The 25,303-nt window shown below is 37.6% G+C and overlaps 2 protein-coding genes across 10 annotated transcripts in view; one reads left to right on the forward strand and one right to left on the reverse strand.

Moving 5' to 3' along the window:
• Positions 1 to 7,744, reverse strand: part of ears2 (glutamyl-tRNA synthetase 2, mitochondrial) — a 10,793-nt gene extending 3,049 nt beyond the window's left edge. Inside the window, exons 1-9 of the mRNA XM_007549695.2 lie at positions 7,303 to 7,744; positions 6,396 to 6,551; positions 5,540 to 5,729; positions 5,288 to 5,438; positions 4,848 to 5,169; positions 4,289 to 4,397; positions 3,960 to 4,113; positions 2,608 to 2,738; positions 2,400 to 2,535 (exon numbers count right to left, since the gene is read on the reverse strand). Coding sequence (XP_007549757.1) covers positions 2,400 to 2,535; positions 2,608 to 2,738; positions 3,960 to 4,113; positions 4,289 to 4,397; positions 4,848 to 5,169; positions 5,288 to 5,438; positions 5,540 to 5,729; positions 6,396 to 6,551; positions 7,303 to 7,489 — 1,536 coding nt within the window. The 5' untranslated portion in view covers positions 7,490 to 7,744. The remainder of the gene's footprint in view (positions 1 to 2,399; positions 2,536 to 2,607; positions 2,739 to 3,959; positions 4,114 to 4,288; positions 4,398 to 4,847; positions 5,170 to 5,287; positions 5,439 to 5,539; positions 5,730 to 6,395; positions 6,552 to 7,302) is intronic.
• Positions 7,745 to 9,517: 1,773 nt separating this feature from the next.
• Positions 9,518 to 25,303, forward strand: part of mslnb (mesothelin b) — a 44,645-nt gene continuing 28,859 nt past the window's right edge. For all 9 annotated transcript variants that reach the window (XM_016670303.1, XM_016670305.1, XM_007549700.2 and 6 more), the window contains exons 1-15: positions 9,518 to 9,619; positions 12,642 to 12,739; positions 16,097 to 16,115; positions 16,274 to 16,307; positions 19,442 to 19,564; positions 19,779 to 19,978; positions 20,073 to 20,176; positions 21,154 to 21,266; positions 21,415 to 21,609; positions 22,613 to 22,687; positions 22,803 to 23,035; positions 24,416 to 24,497; positions 24,587 to 24,730; positions 24,862 to 25,064; positions 25,161 to 25,267. In XM_016670303.1, coding sequence (XP_016525789.1) covers positions 12,688 to 12,739; positions 16,097 to 16,115; positions 16,274 to 16,307; positions 19,442 to 19,564; positions 19,779 to 19,978; positions 20,073 to 20,176; positions 21,154 to 21,266; positions 21,415 to 21,609; positions 22,613 to 22,687; positions 22,803 to 23,035; positions 24,416 to 24,497; positions 24,587 to 24,730; positions 24,862 to 25,064; positions 25,161 to 25,267 — 1,684 coding nt within the window. In that variant the 5' untranslated portion in view covers positions 9,518 to 9,619; positions 12,642 to 12,687. The remainder of the gene's footprint in view (positions 9,620 to 12,641; positions 12,740 to 16,096; positions 16,116 to 16,273; positions 16,308 to 19,441; positions 19,565 to 19,778; positions 19,979 to 20,072; positions 20,177 to 21,153; positions 21,267 to 21,414; positions 21,610 to 22,612; positions 22,688 to 22,802; positions 23,036 to 24,415; positions 24,498 to 24,586; positions 24,731 to 24,861; positions 25,065 to 25,160; positions 25,268 to 25,303) is intronic.

The raw sequence follows: 25,303 nt of genomic DNA on the forward strand, positions 1-25,303 counted from the left end.
TTTTTACTTATCTTAGCCAATTCTGATTATTTTTTCTTCAAAATCGCTGGATTTTCGCATTTTCTTATTCAAATGCTCAGAAGCGAAGCCGGTGAGGCAGCAGCGAGCTGAGCCTCACCTGGGATTGCGCAACCTCTCGCTAACTGCACTGGCTGCCATTCTATGGGAGCATGTTCGTCATGTCTGTATGCCGGCAATGAAATGGCTAAAAAACATTTAATATATGGACTGATTTTCCATAATTTAGCTTATCTATATAATGTACAGTGTTTTTTTTTTGTCACCAGCTGTGTGTGTATCGTGTTTTTAGTGCGGAGGAGCGATCAGAAACGGCAGAAAACAGACTCCAGGGGAGGCAGGCAGTTCTCTTGCCTCATGGCAGGGGGCGCTCATGATCCCAGATATTGTGACTCCACAACTGCAGAGTAAGACACAGTGAGCTAGCCATGGACCTAGACATACAGTAAATAAGTAAAGTACAGCGATATATTTGTTTTCTCCTCTCTTCCGACGTCAACATGAAAGACTACATGTCTACAGTTAAACAGTTTTCTAAAGTGGATTTTCAATTGAAGCAGGAGATAATAACTAAAGGAAGAACAACACCGGACTGAAAGTTTTGGTTCGAGACAGTTTTATGATTTTTAAACGGAGTAGAAAAGACATGCCGAGGATAGACTTGGCTTTGGATGAACGGATATTTTTGTGCAGAATTAGCGGTGCATGGATTTTAGGGATACGTAAAGGTAAGACAGCAATAAGATGTTTTTGTTTAGTTTTTTAATGAAATGTGCGTTTTGTGGGCTTCAGTTTCTGTTTAAATAATTCAGTAAAATAGAAGCGGTAGCTAATCTACCACAGCAATTATTTATTAAAACATTAAGCCTAAAACGTACTACAACAACAGATTAAATGTTCTGTTCTGTGTGCAAAATTCTTGAATGTTTTTTGGTGTTATATCCTAAAACATGAAGTGGTATTGTTGTCAGTTGCTATAGCAACGAGTCTGCGTAGCTTGGCGAATACAGATCACTTTGCTGTGGATCATAGCACGAAATTAATACCTACATTTCTAAGTTTCACTGAGTTAACGCGGTTATGGATGACATGTAAAAGATTAGTGTTTTTGCCCCCCAGCGTTGTATGCATGCGCAAAATTTCCGTAGGTCCAACAATGTTATTGGACATGGTGTCTAAGTCATAAGTCAGTGCCTCACCAGCAATGAACCTCACCGCACGTCAATGATTGATATATATATATATTTATTTATTTATTTTTGGTCTTTTCCCAAATTTAGGTCTTGTAATGTAAATAGAAGTTGGCAAACTTGCACAAAAATGCCTTGTCATCAACATGACCACTAAAACTGGAAGTTTACAGCCTTAGCTTAAAGCACGAGTTGACTAAATGTTCACCACACCTCTACTCAAGTCTTATGATTTTAGTCACTGCTTAGATATGAATGAACTACACAGAACCTTTATTGAAGAAAAAAAAATATTTGTCTATTGCAGGGGTCACCAACTCCAGTCCCCAAGGGCTACCGACTTTAGATGCATCTCTGCTCAAACACAGATGGATCAAATAAACTGCTCATTACCAGTCTATTGCAGAACTGAATGAGGAGGAGCTTTGTCCTCGAAGGCGAAGCTAGGTCCAACCAGGCGTTTTGCACAGCTGAATGGTTGCTACGGAAGATTGAAGGATTTCTCAAACAGTCATAAACGAATCAAAGGACGACTCCAGGTATGTCTTTGAGTGTTCTGGACATCTGTCCACTAAGCAGTAGGCCCATGACTGTGTGGCCTACTGACCCAGACTGAGAGACTGCTTGAAAGGCTGAGGACAAATTTTCAGGTGTTTTGTGTTCATCAACTTATTAGGGTGCAACACCACCAGTTTCCAAGAATGTCATTGTTCACAATATTCCAATTTTCTGAATCATAATCATTAAAATTACAAGAAGCAAAAGCTTGAAATATATGCCTGTCGATTCTAGATAAAATGTATGAGCTTCGCTTTCTGAGATGACGGGGAAGAAATATTGCACTTTTACGCAATATTATTTTTTTTTATGTACCACTATAACTAACAGGCAAACAAACCATAAAAACAAACTTTCAAAAATGATCCATACTTTCTTTAAAGATTAAAAAACTAACAATTAAACCCTGAAGAAAGAGTACAGAGTATTTATCAGTCAGCTTTTTAGACTTTACTCATAAGGCTGACAAAAATCTCAAGACAAATGACTCATTGGCAGAAAGTGTGAGACCTATGCATCATGAGAGTGAGTAGCTCTCTGTGGCGTGGGTCTTATTAACCTCAGAGTGAATCAGCCAACATCTGTTAAACACAACACACACACTTTAGAGCTCAAAGCAATGTAGACTGGTACCTGCAGGCCGCTGAGAACCAGGCGCAGCAGCTTCATCACCTCTCTGTACTTGGTAGCTTTGGTCTGCTTAGGCAAACTCTTTAGATCTTTGGTTAGTTGGTCCAGTGACAGCTCCTCTCCCTGCTCTTCTATTAACCTGCAAAAACATACAAACATTCATAAACTTGACAAAACACTACTGATATGCAGTAAAGACCTGCTTTCAAACCTCAGAACTAATGACGCAATCTGAGAAGCCTCCTTGGTCAGTGCTGCCACCTGCTGGATGGAGAGGGAAGGGCGCACCCACAGATAGGAGTAAGTTGGGCTCACAAGCTCCTTCAGGGAAGTTATGTGACCCTGTTGAAGAGAAAGCAATACATTGAATACTACTGAAGATATTATTTTAGACATGCAATGTCTTGGAAAACAATTTTAATCGCAAAATAAACTATATGCAACTCTATCTCATAAAGTCACACTAAGGTTTTCCCTTAGTGTTTTCCCACTTGATGCTCTGGCAGCCTAGATTTGATTCGGGACCAAAATTGCAACATTTGCTACATTTACAGCTGGTGCAATTTGCTTTCATGCTGCAGTGTGTCAAACAATCCAAACTTATTGAAAAACCTGTTCCCCTCCTCGCCTGTGGTGGCGCTGCACCAAGAACCACCGAAGGAAACGACAGAAAAATCTCATAAGAAGACCAATGCAGCTTCCTTCTTCACAAAACGTAAACAGAAGTGGACTATTGCCAGATTTTAGCAGTTGTAGGATCTCTCTTTCATATTTTGTAAAAGACCACAAGCTACTTCTCCTGCTAGTGCATTTATTTTGGCTCTACTGACCCAGAATGCCCTGCGCTGTAGTCCACGTCCTGCTTTTGGACGGTCTTCGGTCCGCTTGCATCCACACATGCATTTGAACCGCACGTCAGTTCACTTCGACTGAACCACGCTCTATGTTTTTAGGTGGATCAGAGTTCACTTATTTGGTCTGAAGCAGAGTTAGATTGCGCATTCACGTCTCATCAATCAAACCGCACTTTCTGGACAAACAAACTAGAATTTGATTTAAGCGGACTAAACAGGGCTGGTGTGCATGCACCCCAATGGACAATAACATTTATGATGTACAAAAGTAAATTTAGAAGGTTAAGGGATGTGAATATTTTCAAAAGCCACTGTCAAAGTCAAATAAGCTGGTGACTTTAGTTACTGTGATTAAGACAGATAGTGTTGAAACATTAGCCTTTATAAATTTTGCACAACAAAGCTGAAAACTAAACTGAACGTTTGCAAGTTCGACGTCGTTCACTGAGATAGTTGACTGATACACAAAATGTTGCACAACAGAGAGTCTTTGAAGATTCAAAAAGCTTTCAGTTTCTCAAAACATACTGCTTTTTTAATAGAAAACAATACAAAAATTAATAGACAACATGTATATGAACATAAAGGATTAACTTTACGGCCTTCACGTACAATACACTACAACGGAAACAGATAAAATAGCGTACTGAATAGCACCAGTCCATGGCGTACCGCTCAGTGGAAATAAAGCAAATGTAGCTGAGATTACCTTACGGAGGTGTAGCACACGTCTAATATAATCTCCTTCAAGCACTTCTTTATCCTGGATCTCGGCAGCATAAACCTGCTGGATTTGCTGCTGTAGATCTTTTATAAGCACACAACACTTCTGCTCATCTTCAATTCGCTGCTGCAGATGAATTCTGTCCAAAGTCCCAAGGAGAAACAGAGAGCAATCAATCTATGATTCTTCAGAAAAACAAAAACTTCCGGTTGAGTAATTTATTTTTAAAGAATAAGTTAAACTTTAAAAATAGCCTTTGTAATATGGTTGGATTAATTTAATACAGATTCATATGAAATTGATTTCTCCCCCACCTGTTGAACTCTGGTAGCTTCTCCAGGTCTAACAAAGCAGAGTGAGTTGTGATCTTTGAAGGATTAAACTCAGAAATCAGTTCCTCTAACCTCCGTCCTATTCGATTGGCTGTGTACATGGATAAGAAAATAATTATTACTTAAATTGAGTTAATACTGACAGAGCTCATCTTAAGTTTATTGCTACTATGGTGATCCCGAGCTGTTTTTGATATCGGATCCATTGATATCAAAAACGGATCCGATATCAGCCAAAAAACAAGTATCGGATTATACTGGCCTGCATCTGAAATCTCCACTCTAGCATTTAATCCGCCCAAGCATTTCTACCCATCAACACTTGTATCCCGCACGCAGACTCTTTGGTTAATAATAAATAGGTCAGTTATTCTCTTACCTATTGTTTTTGACTGTTGTTCTCTGAATAATATCACTTGATTATGTCTTTTCAATATTGTTATCGGCCAGTACTCAAAGCTGCGATGTCAGTATCATATCAGAAGTGAAGAAGTTGTATCGGGACACCCCTAACTGTTGCATGTCGCCCTTCGTCACTTACAGGTAAATCCAGATCCACAGTTGGTTGTGATATCCAGCAGAGCCTCAGGGAGAACCCCTTCCCTACAGAAGTTTTCAATGAATATGTCCCCCTGCCTCTTGGACAGCTTGCTGCCATCACTATTCATCAGAAGCGGCAGATGTCCGAAGGTGGGTGGCGTCCATCCCAGCGCGCGGTACATTAGGAGATGCTTGGAGGTCGAGATGAGCCACTCGGATCCTCGCAGAACGTGGCTGATCTTCATGTAATGATCGTCCACAATGTTGGCCAGGTGGTAGGTGGGGAAGCCATCTGCTTTAATCACAACTGGATCGCCCTCCACCTGAGGATAAGAAGAAACAGGTTGAAGAAATGTATTTTGGTGACCCCCAGGTTCAGAGTAACGGCATGCTGACGTTCCCAACCTACACCTTTCACGGGGAATTCCCCTCCAGACCGACCTGGGCCACCTCGTGGCGGTTCCATCCGAAGATCAGGTCCTGGAAAGGCTCGACGCCGGCTTCCAGTCGAAACCTGACCACATGCGGCACTCCCTGAGCCAGCTTCTCCTGGACCTGGTCCACTCGCAGGTGACGGCATCTGTTGTCGTAGCTGTAGAAACAGGTGAACACTCAGTTCTATGCAAAAATCCTGCACACATCTTTGATCCATTTTGTTTGTTCAGGAACAAATTTTCGTGACTGTTTAGGTACCGTGGTGTCTGGCCGGCCCTTAGAGCCTCTTTTTTCAGCAGCTCCAGCCTCTGAGGGCTGCAAAAGCAGTAGTAGCCGTGACCACTCTCTACAAGCTTCCTGGCAGTCTGATTGTAGAGGTCTAATCTTTGGGACTGGAGGTATGGACCGCAGGGTCCTCCCCGACGAGGACTCTCATCTGGTGGAATACCTGCAGATGGAGGTAGAGACTCGAGACTAGACTGTCCTTTATATAGTGATAAAATAAGGGTTTAAAATTGTAAAACAAGCAGAAATAGATTCCAAAATTAATGTTTTTAACTGTCTTTACCATATTGTACTAGTAATTAGAGTGGATAGCTTTGCTAAAATAGCAGTCTAAGGGTGTTTTCACACCTGATCCTCCGGTAGACTCGGTTTAATTGGGGACCAAAATTTAGGGTTTCTCCCTAGTGTATTGTAAGTCTGGCGGGCCACTAGGCTTTACTTGCCTCCCCACCAGGCTAAGTGTTGTTTGTTTATTTTAAAAAGGGTTTTTTATACACCAGTAACAGTGACACTAAAAGCTGGATTAAGGTAGGCTTATAGCTGACACACTGAACTGGGTGCGAGAAAGTGTGAACCAATTGTGCTGTACCTGCTTCTGTTGACCTCACAAGCTATTATTTCCAAATTATGATGCTTGATCGTCAACCTCAAAATTTTTGTAACTTTTAGCATTTTTTCCAACACAAAAAACACAGTGGGCCGCTGGTGGACTGCCCTAGCGGCCCTACCGCTGGGTTTAGATTTTTCATTTGTTATATTTTCAGCTGCTGCCGTTCGTTTTCACACCGCACTGTGTCAAACAATCCAAATTCTTTGAAAAATCTCTTACCAGCCCACTCCAACATGTCCTCTATGGACTCTGCTGCTCCTGGAACCAGCCTGCTCTGATCTGTGTCCTCCAGTCGCAGGATGAACGCGCCTCCATATTTCTTTGCAAAAATATAATTGTAGAGAGCAGTTCTGAGACCTCCAAGGTGCAAAAAGCCTGTAAACCACAGCAATCAAAAACCAGAGCATCATAGATAAGTAGATATATAAGCAGGTGGTTATTAATGAAAAAATATAGTTCTTAAATCAGACAAAAAGAGGTTTCTATAAAATTAATTTTCCAAACAGACTGGAAGTCTAAATTCCCCACATGATTACAATGCATCATGCTTTTATTAAAATTGTCTACAAATCTATTAAATGATAACATTTTCCTAAGTAAATATCAAACTGGCTAAGTACTTCGGAAGTACCTAATTATTTCTTGATTAAAGACAATAACTTACCTAAATTAAAGTTATTGCCTTTAGTCACAAATTCATTTTGAAGATTTAGACAAAAATTATCTAATGTGCTACTTATTGTAGAAATACATATAAACACACATAATCCGCACACACGTAAATATAGTCCATCTGCGGGAAGAATTCACAGCGCTTCACTTTTACCACATTTTGTGATGTTACAGTTGTTTTCAAAAATGGATTACATTTGCCCTCTTTCCCGGCCAAAAAAAAAGACACACAACACACATAGCACAACATAATGTCAACAAATTAATTTAATTAATTTTATAATAAGGGTGTAAAATTGCATGTGGGAAAAGTGAAGCATACTTCAACTCTTGGCACACTGAACATTATAAGCATGTTGCTTAATACGTGTACATAAGATGCACAAAGAGGACGATTAAGTAACTGCTATTATCTCCCAACATAGAATAACTCCCAGTTAACTGAGGACCTTACCTGTGGGGCTGGGGGCAAACCGGACCCTCACTTCGCCCTGAACAGTGGAGCACCATCGGTACACAGCGGCTGAGTTTACCTGGGGCTCAACCCATCTGTGTCTGACTGCTGTAACAGACTGAAACCCTCTTTGAAGAACACGACTCCGCAGAAAACACCGACTGCAGATCTTCAACCAAACCAACATGGCGGCAAAACAGTTTAATTACTAACTAATAACCAAAAAACACACACTGTGAGAGAGAACATGATCACATTTTAGCAGAATCTCCCATTTGGCTTCTATTTTCTGTCAATGTTTGAGTCAAACGTGACTAATATTTTTCTTCTTGTGCATAATACGACTGGAGAAACCGCTAATGTTACTAATACTGCCATCTAGCGAGAGCGCAGCTCTCTTTTTAGCCAAGTTCATATTTTTCAGCTTCTCCCTTTAGAGGGCGCCAGAAGGCAAGCCACCACGTTGGATTAGTTTCTCTGCTGAAAGATATGGACGAGAAAATTTTTTATCAATGCTTTCAATCTTTTACTGTATTTTATTATTTCATTTGACTTCTTTCATTGAGTATCTGTACTTTCTACTCCAGTACATCACTATGTGTTATACGTTGCATTCATGTCACACATTGCTGTTTTTGTTTCATTAGTTTGAAAATATCAGTGACTTATTCAAGTTAATTGGCTCAAAAGACGACTCCATGTGGTATGAGACTGGGGTTCAAAACATGCATTATTTGCTGGACTGTTCAGTAAAATGACATTTGTATTTGTACTTTTACTTAAGTGCAGTGTTTGAGTACTTCCTCCACCATTTCTTTGTAGTTGTGCTACACTCCTGGTTGAGGGGCTGAACGGTGCTCTTTAAGATGTTCAACACTTGGGATTAGATATCATCATAGAACCCAAACCTGCCTCACATTTCTCTACAACATGCTTATTCTAATCTGTCTGATGTGTGTTTCTTGGTTTAACACTGAAAATCGTGTTTCATTTTCCTTTCCCTTCACAGCTATGCACCACTTTGCGTTTGTCTGCCTCACGAAAATACGTGAGGCAGACACGTTCTATTTAACAAAGTTAAATAGAACGTGACAAAAAAGAAACTAACATCTGCCTCCTATTTTTAGAATATTTCCTCCTTTTAGTTCTGACATTTTACCTACAAAGGACGATATAAAGAAACAAAAAAATCTTTAGGCTTATAGTTTTCCAATGCTAAAATTCTAGTATGTCATAAATTATGAGTTTATGGATGCACCATAATGCAAAGGCAGAGTAGGCCTAGAGGGCCTAGGAAATAAATCTAACTCTACAAAATAACTAGACCAAAGAAGCATACTTAAACTAGACTAAGAAAGAATAGTTAGACACAAGAAATAACAACTAGGAACACCAAGAAGAGCTGAACAAAAAGTAAAACAGAGACTCATCAAATGAAAGAACGAGGCTGAGGAACCCAGAATAGTCAAACCTCAAAAAACCTCAAAACAACCCAGAACATAACACAGTGAGCCACTATTAACCATGTCAGGAACTGTGAGTTAAAAGTTTACTGTCATACAGACCTCAATGTATTAAGTCGTGACAGAAGAAAACCTGTTAAATTTGATTTGGGTATGCTCGCAATGTGGTGTGTATGGGTGTGTGTGTGTGTTTGTGTTAGTATATGTTAATAAATTTAAAGTTTCCACAAGTGCTGGGGTTAAACACATTTCCTTGCAGCCCTAACAGAGCATATCTGCATTTTTCAGTGATATGTTTACCTTTTGATGAAAGAACGCCACAGACTTGTTTGAAAAAGGAAAGGCGTATAGCTCAATAAAGGCATTATCCATCACTGTCACCTGTGATCAACGTCAGACTAGTTCACCCTTATTTTGGTGTTTCTTGGGACTGCGCTGGGTGTGGTGACAGATTACTGTTCAGCATTCAGAATAAATCCAAGTGAAATCTGTTCATCTTTGAGTTTTCACATGGAATTAGTTTTAGTTTTACTTTAAACAAAGCTCAAGTAAATAAAACAGTATAAAATTCTGCTGAAGAAGACATGAAACATGAATCCCCTCACTTTTTTTTGCTTGCTTTCTCTGTAGCACTGATTTGCTGAAAAGCCAGCTGTGACTGCATCGTCACATTACCTGGAATCTTAGTTTGGCTCTTCCCTCTTGAGCCACGGCCGAGGCAGCCACCTTCCTCATCTGTGACATCGTCACAAGGCAACACACCCTGCACAATTAACACTGCAGTCTCAGGTGTCAGGAGGGAGAGAGAGAGAGAGACGCTCCACAGCACCCGGAGGACTCCACATACAAACAAGGTAAAAGATTTCACTCTGATTTCAGGGACTTGTTATACTTTATTTCTGTGCCAGGGATTTTCTTACAGGAGAGATCAATGAATTGTAAACCTTGAGGGTCCACAACATGCAGTTTTTAAATGTGATCCAGCTTTCCAAAAAAGAAACAAGTGAAATGCTGATTCATGCGTGGTTCACACTGTCCGGACCGGTTATGAAGTGAAAAATTAAAAGCTCATGAAGGAGGAAAAGAAGGGAAGTACAGAAGCAGCAACAATCTGATCCTTCATCGCTTTTTTCTTATATGTAAATGCATTCAGTGCTGTGAATAAAACAGCTCAGATACTGCCTTTCAACATCAATGGCAATTTTTCCAAAAGTTATATTTATATACATATCTTTTTGTAATGGAAAGTTTGTAAGGATAATTACATCAGTATTATTTAGAGCTGTATGACTCATTAGTTGTCAATCCAAACTCTCATGTTCTCTTTAACATAATTTTATTTCCTTTCTGCAGCATTTGAACGTCTTTCATAACTTATAATTAATATGTTTGTCTTTACAGAGAATTTAGTTGTTTTTTTTTAAGTCAGCGTTACTGACTTAAAAAAAAAAAGTCAGTAACGCTGACTTTAAAGAATTTAAAGTATCAAATTTCAGAGGTCAAACTTGACCTTTGAACTTGGGGGAATTTCTCTTTTAAATAACCTGAGTGATATTTGCGCTTTCTCTTCTGTATTTACAAAAGTTTCACGGAGCAATCCTGAGCAAACACTCAGAATTAAACCTGCCTGTCATTCATCCTCACAGGCTCAACACAAGACAAGCCTTTTTGTTTTCAGAACTGTTACATTAATTGCTTCTCAATTAGAGAAAGTCACAAACAAACAAACAAACAAACCGATAAGTAAAAAAATTAAATTGCCTTAAAAGTCGAAATCTGTGGTATCCACCCAGTGATTTCAGAGAAACTGTGTGACTGCATTCACAAACCATTTTAATTGGCGTCATTATGTAAGCTTGTTAATGGACGCTGGTAAACTGTGGACATAATCTCCCATTTATGTCAGATTAATGTTAATTGTAAATTAAATACACAATCAGGGTTTAGTGAGTAAGGGGTTAAATAAGTTCAAACTGATACCTATTTAAAGGGGCTTTTTTTAAAAGAAAGAAAATATTCAATATTAGCACAATTAATAAATTATTGATCACATGTTAGCATAATTGTTATCTACCATCTCAATCTTTTACATGAAAGCACAGAACTTAGCTTTGATGTTTAAAGCTAAGTTCTGTGCCCTGGGAAAGGGTGAAACATGGAGAAAGATCTGAAAGGCCAATCTTTGGCAGTCCAGGAAGAGATCTGATCAATAATTTAGTTTTTTTTGTTTGTTTGTTTGTTTGGCACCAATTCATCAACATCATGTATTTACTGGGAGTAAAAACAAATTACGAGAGAAGAAATTTACTCCAGAAAAAGGCATTGGTGTTTAAGCAGTACTTATTTTTTTTGACGTGGTTTTGTATAAGGAAGATATTTCTAATTGGATTATTTTTTTAAGCTCGTCTTTTGAGTTGAAAATAGTCTACAGCTTATTCCTTAAATTTGACTGTAGTAGAGTAAAACCTCTGCAAAAGAGACAGTAAATACGTCTATCAAAGTAATAATTTTGGGTTTTATGTCTACAAGTCATGGCCTAAACACCTGGTAGTAATTAAAACCCCAGCTTTCTTTCTTTCCTTTCTCCAAAGTCAAGAGAACGCAGAGACCAGTGTTAGCAAAACTAAAGTGTAATCACGTTGAAAGAAGCATGAGTGTTTGTTTTACTGCTGAAAATCAAGGCTTATATTTGGCTGTTGGGAACTTCCCTCCCAGATTTAAGGACTGAACAAGATGTTGGATTAAAAACAAACAAACAAAAAAAAACCTTCTTATGCGGCCTTGTTTTGTTCCAGCTGTTTTAAACTCCTTAAGAATTGTTTAAATGTAGATATGGTGAAATTTAGGCCAGTAGCTATTTTCATTTATCATTTACTTACTTACTTTAAGGATAAGCACAAAGTTGAAAACAAACAATATGAACAACAAAAATGTTTCAGTTTCATGTAAAAAAGATACCATAAAGATATAAAATATATAACTGAGGTTAATTCCATCTGCTTTTTCCTTGTCAAATTGGGTTTATTTATTTATTTTTTTTATTTTAATCTAGAAGAGCAGAAAAAGTGAATAGTTGAACATGATTAATAAATATATGTTTATAACTAATGCATTGTTTAGCACGATTGACAGACTATTGATAGCTGATATGTTATTGTACTGCAAAGCATGATCTATATATAAAACATACTAAACACAATTTTGGTGAAGAACCTTGTTGTTCATGCTACAATGACAGAACTTTTGTGTCCATGGGTTAATCACTTCATAAAACCAGGAAATTAAATAACATTTAAAATTTTACGTACATTTTACTGTTCGCCCCATTACGCCACTGCTTGCCTTCGAAATAACTCACATAGTTTTTATCTTTTTCTGACAGACAGAGAACCAAGAGAGATAATGAACATAAAACATTTTTACAAAGATCTATGAGATGTCCCAACACCCATTGTCAGAGGGCTGAATGGTGTACAGTTTCAGCATTCTTTCCATAGATCTATTATTGTCTTTGGATGTGTTTGTTGTGGTGTTAAAGGCCTCTTTATGCCACATTGACTGTAAAATATCTGATTGCCACTCCCCGACTACTGCTCACAAGAAAAACACAGGCATTAAGGTGAAAGGACGGCGACAATGGATGGACAAAGCCTTCAGCCCTGCTGTCATTTATCAGGCTTTGAAATACATAATTTCAAGAGGTGTTCCACCTCTGAGAGAAAATGTCACTGTACTGTGATTTGTTGAGTTTAGTAAAAAAAAGTAAATAGTGCATGTTTTAATAGCCAAAGGCCGGTTTCTAACCCTGTAAATCAACAATTGCTTTTCAGAGAATAGTGACTCATTGTGACCAGCTCTTTCTTGTTCCCTCTCTAGTGATTTTCAACACAAAGCCCTCTGATCCCATGAGACCGGTCACATTATGAAATCACGCTACCTATTCCTGCTGGTTTACCTCGTTGGAGCCACAACTGGTAAGAGCAGGTGGTTTGTCTTCAAGCAAAACACAGACAATCAAACTTCACAGACATAAAAAAAAAATCTGTCATGATTTGTTCTTCAGATTATATTTAAAGCTCAAAACAATCTAATGACTCATTCTAACACAGTATGTTGTTTTTGTAAAAATAAATTCCATCATTAGTAAAAGATATAGTGTTGCAAAATAGTTTCCATCAGAGATGGTTCTGATTAAAAAGCTCATCAGCCTTTGCTAAGGCCGGAACCCCAGTTCCCGAAACCAGACCCAAAAAAAAAAAAAAAAAAAAACTAGAAGCGCACACAGGGTCAGTACCATCCCACCAGATCGCGTACAGGTTAAAAAGCTCATTTGGCCTCGTCTCTTAAGACCGTGGGAGGGTTACATGTTTTTCTTTTGAGTTTGGCTGCTTCTTGGTTCACCTGTCCTCTAGTTGTTCTCTCTGACCACAACTGCTTATTTTGTTGAGTCTGCTAAAAAAAAAGAAAGGAAATAAAAACTAGATGAAAGTGAATGAATGAAGGTTAAATAAAGAAGTGTCAGATTAAAAAAAATAAATAAATAATCTACCCCACAGTAAACAGTATCTGAAAGTCATACCTTTAAGAAGTATCCTCCAAAGACCTGTGGCAGAACATTAGAGAAACATAATCCAATGTTTATTTCTTGTATGAGATTTTTTCTTTTCTTTTCCTTTTTTTTAAGCTCACAGCTTTTTGGGAATCTATTGGTGCTAAGATCCAATTTGATGTCTAATACTGTTACTTTTATTATCTTTTGATAAATAAATAGGACCAAACCGAATCTTTGAGACAGGTTGCAAACACTGAGATGCCTGAAGATACAATAAAATAAATAAATAAATAAAAACCTGCAGCTGTCAACGTTGACACATACAATTAAATTAAAAAGTCCAAAACACTTGACTGCGTTACATATTTTGACCTAAAGCCTCTCTCCCGCGGAGGGTTATCCAGTTCAGAGAAGTACGTTGTACGGTCTTATACTGCGGTCAACAATAGAGTTGCAGGCGTGAGTGAAAAGCTGAGCGAGGAGCGTCACACTGATGAGTTCGGCGGCAAAAACAAGCCGATGGCAGCTTGGATAAAACAACGGTGGTATGTACTTTGGTGGTGTTTGGCAATGATGAATTCATCTTTCCACCGAAGACCAAGCAGTTTATAGTTAACATTTCTAAACTAACGTTTGAAACGAAACGTCTTGGGTATGAAAACCTGGAAAACGGAATCACCAGACATGTTTGATTTGAGACAATAAACCGGTTTTCTAAACATACAAAGATGAATTTAGTCTTGATTAATCACAGCGCTAGAGTGAGATTATTCAGATTTAAAACAAATAAATTAATTAACTATTGACTGCACTAAAAAAACAAACAAACAAAACTTGAGCCTATGTTGTTTCAATAGAAATATTCAAAAACACTAAAAGCAATATTTATTTTTTTTTCTCTAAAACTTTATTTTATTTATAAATCTCTCATTTTTAAAATTTGTTTTAAGAAAACTTAAGTGACTCCAGTTTACTTATTTGTCCTGTTTAAGAACTTTCATATATCTAGAGAGTGACAAACAGAAATCTAATAGTCTAAAAAAGGGCTAAAGACAACTAAAATAAAATAGAAATTAAAAAGGTTTTTTTCTCAAAAATCAAACTTTTGATTAAGTTTCATCTTGTTCTGTGTATCCTTCTGCTCTGATAACAGTGTTCTAAAATATGTGACCATAACAGGAAGTGAGTCTATGTTTGTACACAGAACATACCTGATGGAGAGATGACTCAGTTTTAAAAAAAAATCTTCTCCTAGAATGTTTTCTTGGCCCTACAATCTTTTTTTTCTTCTGCGCCTATCCACAGGTCATTTGGTCGTCTCCTTGAGGTCAATCTGCTGTCTCAGGGTTGAAGTGTGCCTTCTCCAGACGGATTTAGATCAGGGTTCACAGGAGCAGGTTCAGAATAGTCCAAAATTTTGCTCTTAGTCTTTCTTGGCTGTTTCTAGTGCCGTGTTTTGCGTCATTGTACTGTTGGAAAACCCATGACCTGCAAATAAGACCAAGCTTTAGGCACCACGTTTCTCTCCAGAATCCCTTGATAGTCTTGAGATTTCAAAGTACCTATGGTCCCATCCTCAAAAGCAGCCTCAAGGCTAGCCTGGCCATTGCTTTCCTGCGCTATTCCTCTCAATTCAAATATCGCTTACAGAGTAAAGGGGTGGTCTGACCAGGCTACCACCAAAGTAGGGACAGTCTTCTTCTCTTGGTATGCTTCATTTTAGCATTTCTGAACGTCAAGCTGGTGAACGTTGCCAAAAAGTTCCAGTTTTGTCTCATCCATGCGAAGGATAATCTCTCAGAAGCTTTGTAGCTCGTCAATATCCATTTCCAGTCGTGCTTTTTTTAACGATTTTCTTTAAAAGTGGTGTCTTTCTTTATTGTCTCTCTTGAAGTCCACTTTGGCTCAAACAACCAATGAATGGCTTTCACCTTTAAAATCAATTTGACTGTAGCCAACAACACCATCAGGGAGGTTGGCTCCAGGCCCATGGACCTTAAACATCTGGATAATATGTACAACTGTAGTCAAAGGAGCATGAAGCTGTTTGGAGATGCTCATATAGCCTTTACCTTCAACACGTTTGTCTATCAGTTTCTTTCTAATCTCCTGGGAGGAACTCTCTCCTTTGCTTCAGTGTGGCACACACAGTGTCACCAAACTGCACAGTGATTACTTATCACACTTTGGATACACAGACTGACTAATTAGAAGCTTGGAGACACCTCCAACGCTAATTAGAGGACATGTTTAACATGTCCCTGGGGTCATATTATTTTCTGTTTTCTTTTTTAGAGGAATCAACAATTTTGCCCAGGTCTTCTTCATTAGTTATATTGAACCACTTTACAAAAGCAATGTCTTATTTTCATTGGCCAATTTTCAGTCAATTTTTTTTATTATCACTTTTGTCAGTTTCAAGTTACTTCGGTGACCCTTGTGTGTTTTCTGGTCATTAAAAAGGGGGAACCAACAACTTTGTCCACCTGTGTATATTTTTAATAGTTTGACATTGTTTCTCACAGGGTGATCACAACATGGCAGATTAGTATCAATAACATTAGAATACATTAAGTTTGAGTTTTCATACCAATGGTTTTCACTTTGCAAAACCATATGTCTATGAGAGGTTAGTCAGAATAATCTAGCAACACAGTTAACCAAAAATGCTTTATTATAAGATGTTTTATTTTCATTAAATAGTTCTTTGACAAAACCAAATCTGTAAACATTATCTTATGTATAAAATCTAACAAAAAACTCTATTTCATCCTATCAGGAAATTCAAGGGCACAAAGGTAAGTCTAATTTCTTGTCTTGAAAGCACATAAAACATCTCTAGCTAGAGGAGCATTAAATGTTCTTTTAGATTTGTAACTATTTCAATCTGTTCTAAGTGGGATGAGCTGTGACATATTTCAACTCTAATTTTTTTATCCATCTATTAAACTTGCAGGAATACAACATGTGGAACAGAAAGCTGCGGTCAGGTGAGTCAGAAACCAATGAGTTCTATTTATTTTTATGGGTGTTAAATTAGTTATTTCAGGAGAAATGTCTTTTAGTGTTTACTGATAACTAAATGTTTTTAGGTATCTAATCAGAACTTAAAGTTACTTCAGTTCAGTTCAATGGTCCATCTTTGTTCTCTCATGATTTATGAGTCAGAGCTGTTTGATTTCTTGCAACTCATAAATATTTGTGAACCAGAAACTTATTTTATCCCCAATTTCTTCTGGGGAATAACATTTTAAGATCGGACAAAGATAACCTAAAGTACACAAAAAACTGTCTTCCAATGATGATTTCACTTAAGAGAAAAAGAAATCCGGCCAATCTTGCTACACAAAAAAGATCCCATCATCTTGGTAACAACAAGTGAATCGTCATCATCCACATTAAAAATAAAGCTGAACTTGCACCTGTCTTACCACATATAGCAAGCTAAAACATTTAAAAAGAAACTCATCATACTCTAAAGAAATTCAAGAGGAGATGAAAAATAATGTCATCTCTTTATATCAGACTGGAAAGGGTTACAAAGCTATTTTTAAAACCAGGTGAAACCAGTTTGATCACCTGAAACATTTAATTGTGATGAGAACAAAGCCAGAAGAAAATGTGCAAAAGCTTTTTTACAGCACTGTAATTAATGATAAAGTGAGGAAGAGGCATAAAGAGCACCCAAACTCTAATAAAAATAAATATGTTTGTGTTTGGTAAGGAGTCCATTTTCGAAGTTCAAACTCATATGAGGAAGTTGTAAGCAGTTGCCAAACTGCCCCAATCACATACCAACGAGATTTTTTTAAAAGTGACAGCATCATCACTCGTTGATCTTTAGAAACCTTTTTTTTTTAAAACCAGGATAACTGGCTTAGTGACAAGGCGAACTCTGAGTTTCCAATATCAAAAAGCATGTTCACTTCCTCTTTGTTACGTGAGCAAGACAAACCTGTTCTGGAAAAAACCTGTGGATGAGTTGAGAAATCAAGAACACAAATAATCATCTCCTAGAATAACAGTTCTGCTGGGAAAATCTGTAAATGGACTGCAGGAGGGTCTCCTGGCTCCTCTAAGACTGTACACCCAAAAAAAGCAAGAATCAAGGTGAACGTTACTTGAACATGATTAAGAGGAAAATGCATTTATCCTATTACTTATATTTCATATATTTCATATTTTACGTGTATTTCCTGACATTTATGGTTCCTGTAGTTCTTTGGTATTCTGAGAAATATTTAAGAAATATTTACATATTTCCTGACAGAACATTGTTACCCTACATCAGAAAAATGAATAGAAACTGTGACAGACTGTTTGAACTACACCTCATCTGCCTGAAAGCAAAATACAAGATAAAGCTCAGTCTGGTGTAGATAACAAGGTAACGGCAAAATCATTTTCAAAAAGTGCAAAGAAAATAAAAAGGAATATACACCATGTCAATAATGAAGAAAAATCTCAGCTAGAGTAATAAAATAAATGCATGAAAAATAACTTTCAATGAAATTTATTTATTTCAGAATAGGAGAAAATTAAAATATCAAGTTATTTTAATCAAATGGTTTGATTAAGCTACTCCATCTATTACCACTGATTACCTCATAGCTGCTTGCATTTAGGATTTCTGTCTATCTATAGGTCATGACCTTATCTCATGGAGGTCAGAATGTAGATGTACCAGTAAGCCAAGAGCTTTGCGTTTATGTTACAACAAACTGTAACATAACTGCAGCAAAGTATCTGCAGTTATTCTGTCAGAAGATACCAAAATACTTTAAATCTTCTTTTAAGCAGCCAGAGATTGACCCTCGATGTGTCAGGAACAATCTGCCTTTCCTGGGTAAAGAACTGTTGCCTTAGATTTCAAGAAGTTGACTCAAATATGAGCTGAGTGTAATGGCAAATGGCCTCAGGGTTTGGTAATGGCCACAGCTTTAAGATGTCAACAGAACTGAATCATCCACGTAGAAACAAATGTGAAACAATTTTAGGTTCCAAAGCCAGACACCGTTTTTTCTAAGGCTAATCTTACTAGCAGATCAGTGATGATGGGCAGTCCTTTGGACCAAGAATGCAGACACAGTTCTTGTTTTGGTTGTTCAGAAATTGGATAGAGCGAAACAAGCTTGTTTGTTAACGGGGTCATGGTTGTACGCCTCCTGGACATCAACAAAACACGTAGGGATTGAACATCCAAATAATTTTTCTTTTGAAATTTAGACTTAATTGAACTGGAGGAGAATTATGATGATGATTAATTTTGAAGTCTTTCCATAGATTTACATTTGGACTAGCCATGGTAGCCATTGTAGTGCAGGGATGCGCTTTAAGCTAACCATTTATTGCACTGTAGCTGTTTTTATGTGTTTAAGGTTGTTTTCCTGCCATCAAGTCTTTTGCTGCCTCATCCTTCCTGGTATTATGTTGATGGACGAGTGTGGATAGGATTATAGTTGTGCTATGGTGAATTGCACAGCATATTTCTTGAGAAACTTGAGATTTTTCTTTATAACCCAATCCAATGCTGTTTTGTCATTATGATATTTAAAGGGGCAGCATTATGGAAATTCAATGATTTTGAGCTTTAGGTCATATTATAATGTTATTCCTTCATCAAAAACATACCTGGACTGCTGCTTTGATTCTTTCATACATGTTTGAGAAATCCTTTAGTCTCCCATGGCAACCATTCAGCTGTACAAAACACCTAGGTGGACCTAGCTCCGCCTTCAAGAACGAAGCTCCTCCTCTGAGCTGCAGTTTACAAGCATCAGAGCTTCCACCTGACTCCCCAACATATTCCCCACTCAGTTCCTTCAGACTAGCCAGCAGGAATTGGCAAACACCTAATTGCAATTTGTAAATGGTTTTACAAACCAAAACCATTTAAATTTTGATTTGTAGAGGGTCTTTTAAAAAAACAAAAAAACAAAAAAAAAACATTGACTCGTCCTTCATTTTCACATACTTTGTTTTCTGATACCAGCAAACAAATGGCATGGGTCGTGTGTTGTTGTAATGTGACAAAAACATGTCAAAATTCAATAGATTTTGCAAGGCATGGCATAAAGCTGTTTAATGTTGTAACCAAATTGTCCTTTCTGTTAAATATCCCAAGGAGCTGGACACGACCTCCCGCTTCCTGCAGTGTGTCGGCTTGCCGTCCACAGACACAGGAAAAGACCACATGCAGAGGCTGAAAGTGATGCTTGAGGCCACAATGGACGTGTACACCTTCATGGTATGACTTCTACTGGCACGCAACAACAAAAAATGCCGTGCATATTCCAGACTGACCAAACCAGTTGTTACTGTTGTTTTCTGCTTCTTTTTTTTCCCACAAGTTCATGACACTTGTGCTTTCAGACACTCTTCTAGGAAAAAGACTTACAACATCTTTCCTAGAATCTTTTCAGAAGCCTGTAAACTTTAATCCATTTTAACCATTGTTACAGAAATCCAGTATGACCGGTGTGCCGGTCCTGAGCCTGGAAGGAGCTTTGAATTTCAACCCCGGAGCAGATCCGCTCCAGAATGAAGCTCTGGTTCAGATGTGGCTTGAGGTCAAAATCAAACCTCTGCTGGGTTCCATCACCAAACACTTCCTGTCCTGCCTCAGCACAAAGAACTTCAGCTGCTCCACTTATCAGACTGTGTACGTCTTTATTTTTTTTAATTCTCAACTTTATTTTTAGCTGTGATAGTAGCTGTTTGGAAATGTCTTTTGATATTTCTGTCTTGCCTTTCAGAGTGAGAGAACTCAGCCAATATTTTTCAGAGATGAATCCAGTCAGACAAAAGTGGATCTACACGTTTTTCATGTACCCCTTCCTGTCTGGAGAAAGAGTTGCAGGTAAATGTTGCTAGAGAAAATAAAAGCAACATAAGAAAAATATGCATATAAACAGAGAAAAAGGCAAAAAGTTGTCAAAATGACTTGTGGGAAAGACCAATTAAAGTCAAAATAATGTCTAAAGTTACAAGAAAAACAGAGAACGCTGCATTAGCAGAACAAACAAAACGCACAACACAAATAATAATGAAAATAAAAATATTTTGCGTTATGACTCAAATAACTTTACATTTCTAGAGACTATTGTGTTTGGGTGGCTGAAGTTCAGTTCTGTTTGCTGTTTCTTGGTCTTCATCATGTTGTTTGATCCCTGATGTTTTCTAGCTAACCTCTGAAGCCTTCGCAGAACAGCTGCGTTATCTTGAGATTAGATTAAACACAGATGGAATCCAGATTAGGTCACGTAAAATGGCATATTAGAACCGTTGTAGACAGAAAGAAAAGAGATTCCACTGCTGCCAAAGAACTCAAAAATGTTGAGATTAATATCAGAAATCTTCTAGAGAAGAAATTATTGAGTTTCAAAAGTTGAAAATTTTCTAAGTCTTTTCTACATTATTTCTCACAATCTCAAAAATGTTTAGGCTTTTGGCAAAAATGTACTCCTTTTTTTCTATCTGCAATGCCACTCAAATGCCTTTGTAATTACATCTTAAGCTAATTGATTATACTGTTTCTTTTTTTTTTACATTTTCTTTCTTTTTAAGGTTTGCAAGGAGTTGAATAGAAATGCATGACACACTAGATGGGTTTCTTTTTGTAAATAAACACTCTGCCTCTTCATAGTCATGTACTGCTTTTTGTTGCCAAGTTATTCAAAATTTACTCATAAATTTCAAAAATAAAAAATAAATCGGGGTCCAAGGGATCCAAGATGCCATTAATGTAATTTTTCTGTCCTTATTCAAACCTCCTGCCCCAATTTCATAAATCTGCTCCTATTTCTTGATGTGTATTTATATTTACTTTATGCGCAGGTTGTGTAAACGGAAATGAAAGCAGCGAAGAATGGCTGATGAAGAATTTTGGCGCCTTCAGAGCGATGGCCCGAATGAAGGACTTCACCAGCCTCAACATGGTCTTCAGTGGGGTGAGTCAGACTCACCTCCTATAAATGACTCAAACGGCCGTCTCACTTTACATAACATTTAACATTATCATATATGAGTTTGAGCACTTGTGGGATATATGAGTTTTTGTTTGTCCCGTCACACCACTCCCTCTGTTTTTGGTCACAGCTGGAGGTTCTCCACCTGCTCTCTCCTGCACAAAAGGCCGAGCTGCTCTTAAAGCCTGAGGTGGCTGGTTTAGACAACGGCACCCTGACCCTGGTCTTCAACAGCCTGCTGTCCGGCCAGCAAACAACTCCCAGCCCTGCAAACTCATCTGTGGTGCCATTTGGTCATTCATCTCCACACAGCACTCTCAAAGAGGTAAATGCACCTCTTTGTATTTAGTTGAAGTTCTGTTTCACAGGAATAGCTGTGGAGGGCCGGATTTGGCCCGCGGGCCTTGACTTTGACACGTGTGTTCTAGAGGAGACATGTTTTTGTTTATGTTTCATTTGCAGACAGAGCAGAAAGCGTGGGAACACAGGGGCAAATTGTTTCTATGAATAATGAAACATGTTTGTTTTGTCTAAAATATATCATCATAAAAGCTCTTCCTGCAACAAACCACACGCTAACGGCGGCAAGACCAAACAGGCTGTTAGACCTGTAGCCTCCACACTCAAAGGCACACAAATGCAGAAAAATACCTTGTAATAAATTTATCTTTTATTCCTGTCACATAGTCCAACTCTTAAATATCTCCAACTTTTAATTTGGGTTTTTATTCTGTAGAGGATAAAATCACAATGTTTATAAAAAAAAATTGATCTGCATGTCATGGTATGAGCTCCTGGAGCTGCAATAGTACACATAATTTTGAAAATATTTGACTATTGTTTCAATTTAGAAATGCCTTATTTTATTTTTATGTATTTTCAATAGTATTGTTTTTGTATTGTATACTTCTAACTTCATGGTATACAGTCTGTTTGAGACTTGCTATGGGTGTTTATAGTAATATTCTAGTTGGTTCCATATTTTTCAAATGGGGGAAAAAAAAACTGAGTGTGTTGTCAGATGATGATTTAAAGGGGGTGCAGTGCTTGTTCACCCAGGGCACTAAAGTGGGTAGGACTGCCTCTGGTTTGGAGCCATAAAACAAAAGTATGGATGTAAATGGTTTCATTGTCGACTCCTCTAAAAACATGGGTATGACAATATTTCTCAATACCATGATTCCTCAGGTGGACATGAGTAATGTGTTCAACCACATACCCGTAAAGTAGAAATGAAAAAACTCAAAGAAGGATTAACCCTGTCTAAAAAAAAATCACAAAACTTCCTACAGGACTTTAATTCCCAACGTTTGTTTTTTACATTACAGATCACAAATGGATTCATGACGGCTTTCAGACCAATTGGGAGTTTTGCTCATGAATTTGTTTCTTTTACACGTCAGGTAAATAAACTCACGCAAGCATATCCTGAGACGTTTAAGCTAACCATTTCATTGTGACAACAGGAAGTTAAATCCCCCACACCCCCGCCTCCGTGGCCTCGTGTGTGTCTTACAGAGAGATGTTTCAGAAATAAAAAGCACCACTTTGGCTCAGTTCCTGCTCAACTGGACTCTGGCTGAGCTGGCAGACGTGTATGAACCGCCCATGGTCCCAGACATCCCCCAGTTTGACGTGACCAACGTGGAGGACTGGTACCAGCAGGTGGTGCTGCCACTGCTACGCAGGATCCTGCCAAACGACGGAGACCTGATGCACCAAAACATCACGCTCGCTTTTCATGAGCTGTAGTGAGTCAGACTAAGTTTAAACTAATTACTCGCTTATTTGACTTTATGTTCACATACTTCCCTCTCAAAGAGCTCTTTGTTTTACAAAGATTTTTCTCTTTTAGTCTGTTGGTCCATTTAGCTTTCGTCAAAATTGACTTGGTTTGTATTTTGGATTTTATCTTTTAATTGACAGTAATGTAGTCCAGATGTCGATAGTAAGTAATTACATTTACTTGAGTTGCTTTTTGAAAAAAAAAAAAAAATAATAATAATAATAATAAACTACAACAACAACCATATATTTCTGCTTCAGTCATATTATTTTAAAGAAAAGCAACTTTAAAGAGCTGAGTATAATTTCTGGATAATACACCAGCCTTCATTCAGTTATGACACTTAATGAAGTACAAACATGTTTAAGCCATAAATGTATGGTAAAACGTTTTGTTTATCAACAGTTTTCATTGTTTTAATTATATTTTATCTGCTGAGGTGAATATTCATACAGTAAACAGTAGATATTGTCACTGGAAGTACTTTCCACTGTTCTAACATGTATTCAATATTAACTGTAAGTAGGTAATATATACCTACTTAGTGGGTAAACATGTATTTATAACTACTTACACTACTTGGGTTCAAAAGTTTTATGTGGTGAAAAATTGAGTTTTGAAACTCAAGTTTCGTCTACTTGAATGTGTTATTTATTTGTACTCATTTTTAAAATTATTTTTTTTGAAAATCAGAATGTGTACATATATTAACATTTTCTTTTTACCTCCTGGGAATCTACAGCTTTCACCTGGTCTCAGATTTTTTTTGTCAAAATGTGAATTGTGTAGAAGCCTGGTATCATTGCTACTTTTGTGATTTTTTTATTTATTTATTTTTTGTTAACACATTTACTGTGAAATTCATCTAATCAGCCTCAACTACTGTGGCTGAACAGTTTAATTATGAAAGCCTGCAAACAAAATTAAATGAAATCAAACAAACAATACTAAGTAAATAAATAAAATTTCAAAAATTTAAAGTATACATTTATCACAAGCTAAATGGAATGTATTTATTTTATTACATAAATAATGTTAGAGATAGTGAAATATTTGTTTAGTCGTTTTCTGTGGTGTTTTAATCAGATTTTCTAAATATACCTTTCAAAAGTGATGTAAGAAACGTACATTTTATTTTATTTTATTTTTTTAACTTAAGAAAGCAAAACAAATTGACCGTGTAACTTTAAATGGAAAAACCTTCCGCCATTTTGTTTGAGTGTGTAATTGAGGCCCTAGCGCAGCTTTAATTGCTCACCCACATCCTCTGGCCATTTTAGAGATGAAAAAACATCATTTCATTGTTCATCTTTGTCTGAAGCTGTGCTATTCTGTTTTTATGCAGTTTTCTGGAACATGGCGGTGAAAGTGAATATGATGAACTTCAGGATGTCTGCAGCGTCACTCTTGATAAGAGCCCTTGTGGGGTGAGATTCTGACTTGTATTCGATATTTTAGCTCTATAAAAGAATCCTGCTTTACCTTCTGTCCCATTTATTGTTTGTGATGCCCTCAGCTGACCGATGTAGTGGAGAGTATAGCCCATATTATGCACTGCGCTGCTAAAAGTGAGCTGACGATGACTGAAGCAACCATCATGAGACTGATTACTGAGCTGGCTGAACGTCTGAACTCTCTGATCAAAGAGTTTGCCACAACAGTGAGCATATTAACCTCTCTGACTTTCTAAACATAAGAGACTTCAGTGTGAACTCAGTCACTCCCTGTTAATTATTCTCTGTTGTCACTGCTCCAACAAAAACTCATGTCAGTGCTTTTTTGTGCCTGTAGAACTTTGCGGAGCTGGCATCTGACATTAAGGAGATATTCAACGAGAACGAGCCTCCAACTCTGACCCAACATCACCTGAATGATCCCGAATTCATCAAACTCTGGTACCAGATCAAACTGCTCCCCCTGCTGCCAGATGTCAATCCAGACCTCCTCTCTTGCCTGAGCACCAAAAACTTCTCCTGCCCCGTTTACCAAACCCTGTGAGTTCACACATTTCGTGATTTTAAAAAAAAATAAATAAATAAAAAATGCATTCCAGATTTAGTCACCTTCCTCTTTCTGCTTTCAACATGCAGGGTGGCAGCACTGGGTGAGAGCATGAGGCAAATGGATGCTGACATGATGTACAGTCACAACATCTACAGATATTTCATCTACTCTTTCCTGAATCACACCACCACCGGTAAGCCAAAACATCAACTGTACAATTTCATTAATT

This window comes from Poecilia formosa, unplaced genomic scaffold (assembly GCF_000485575.1).
Source record: "Poecilia formosa unplaced genomic scaffold, Poecilia_formosa-5.1.2 Scaffold32, whole genome shotgun sequence".
Classification (NCBI taxonomy): Eukaryota; Metazoa; Chordata; class Actinopteri; order Cyprinodontiformes; family Poeciliidae; genus Poecilia; species Poecilia formosa.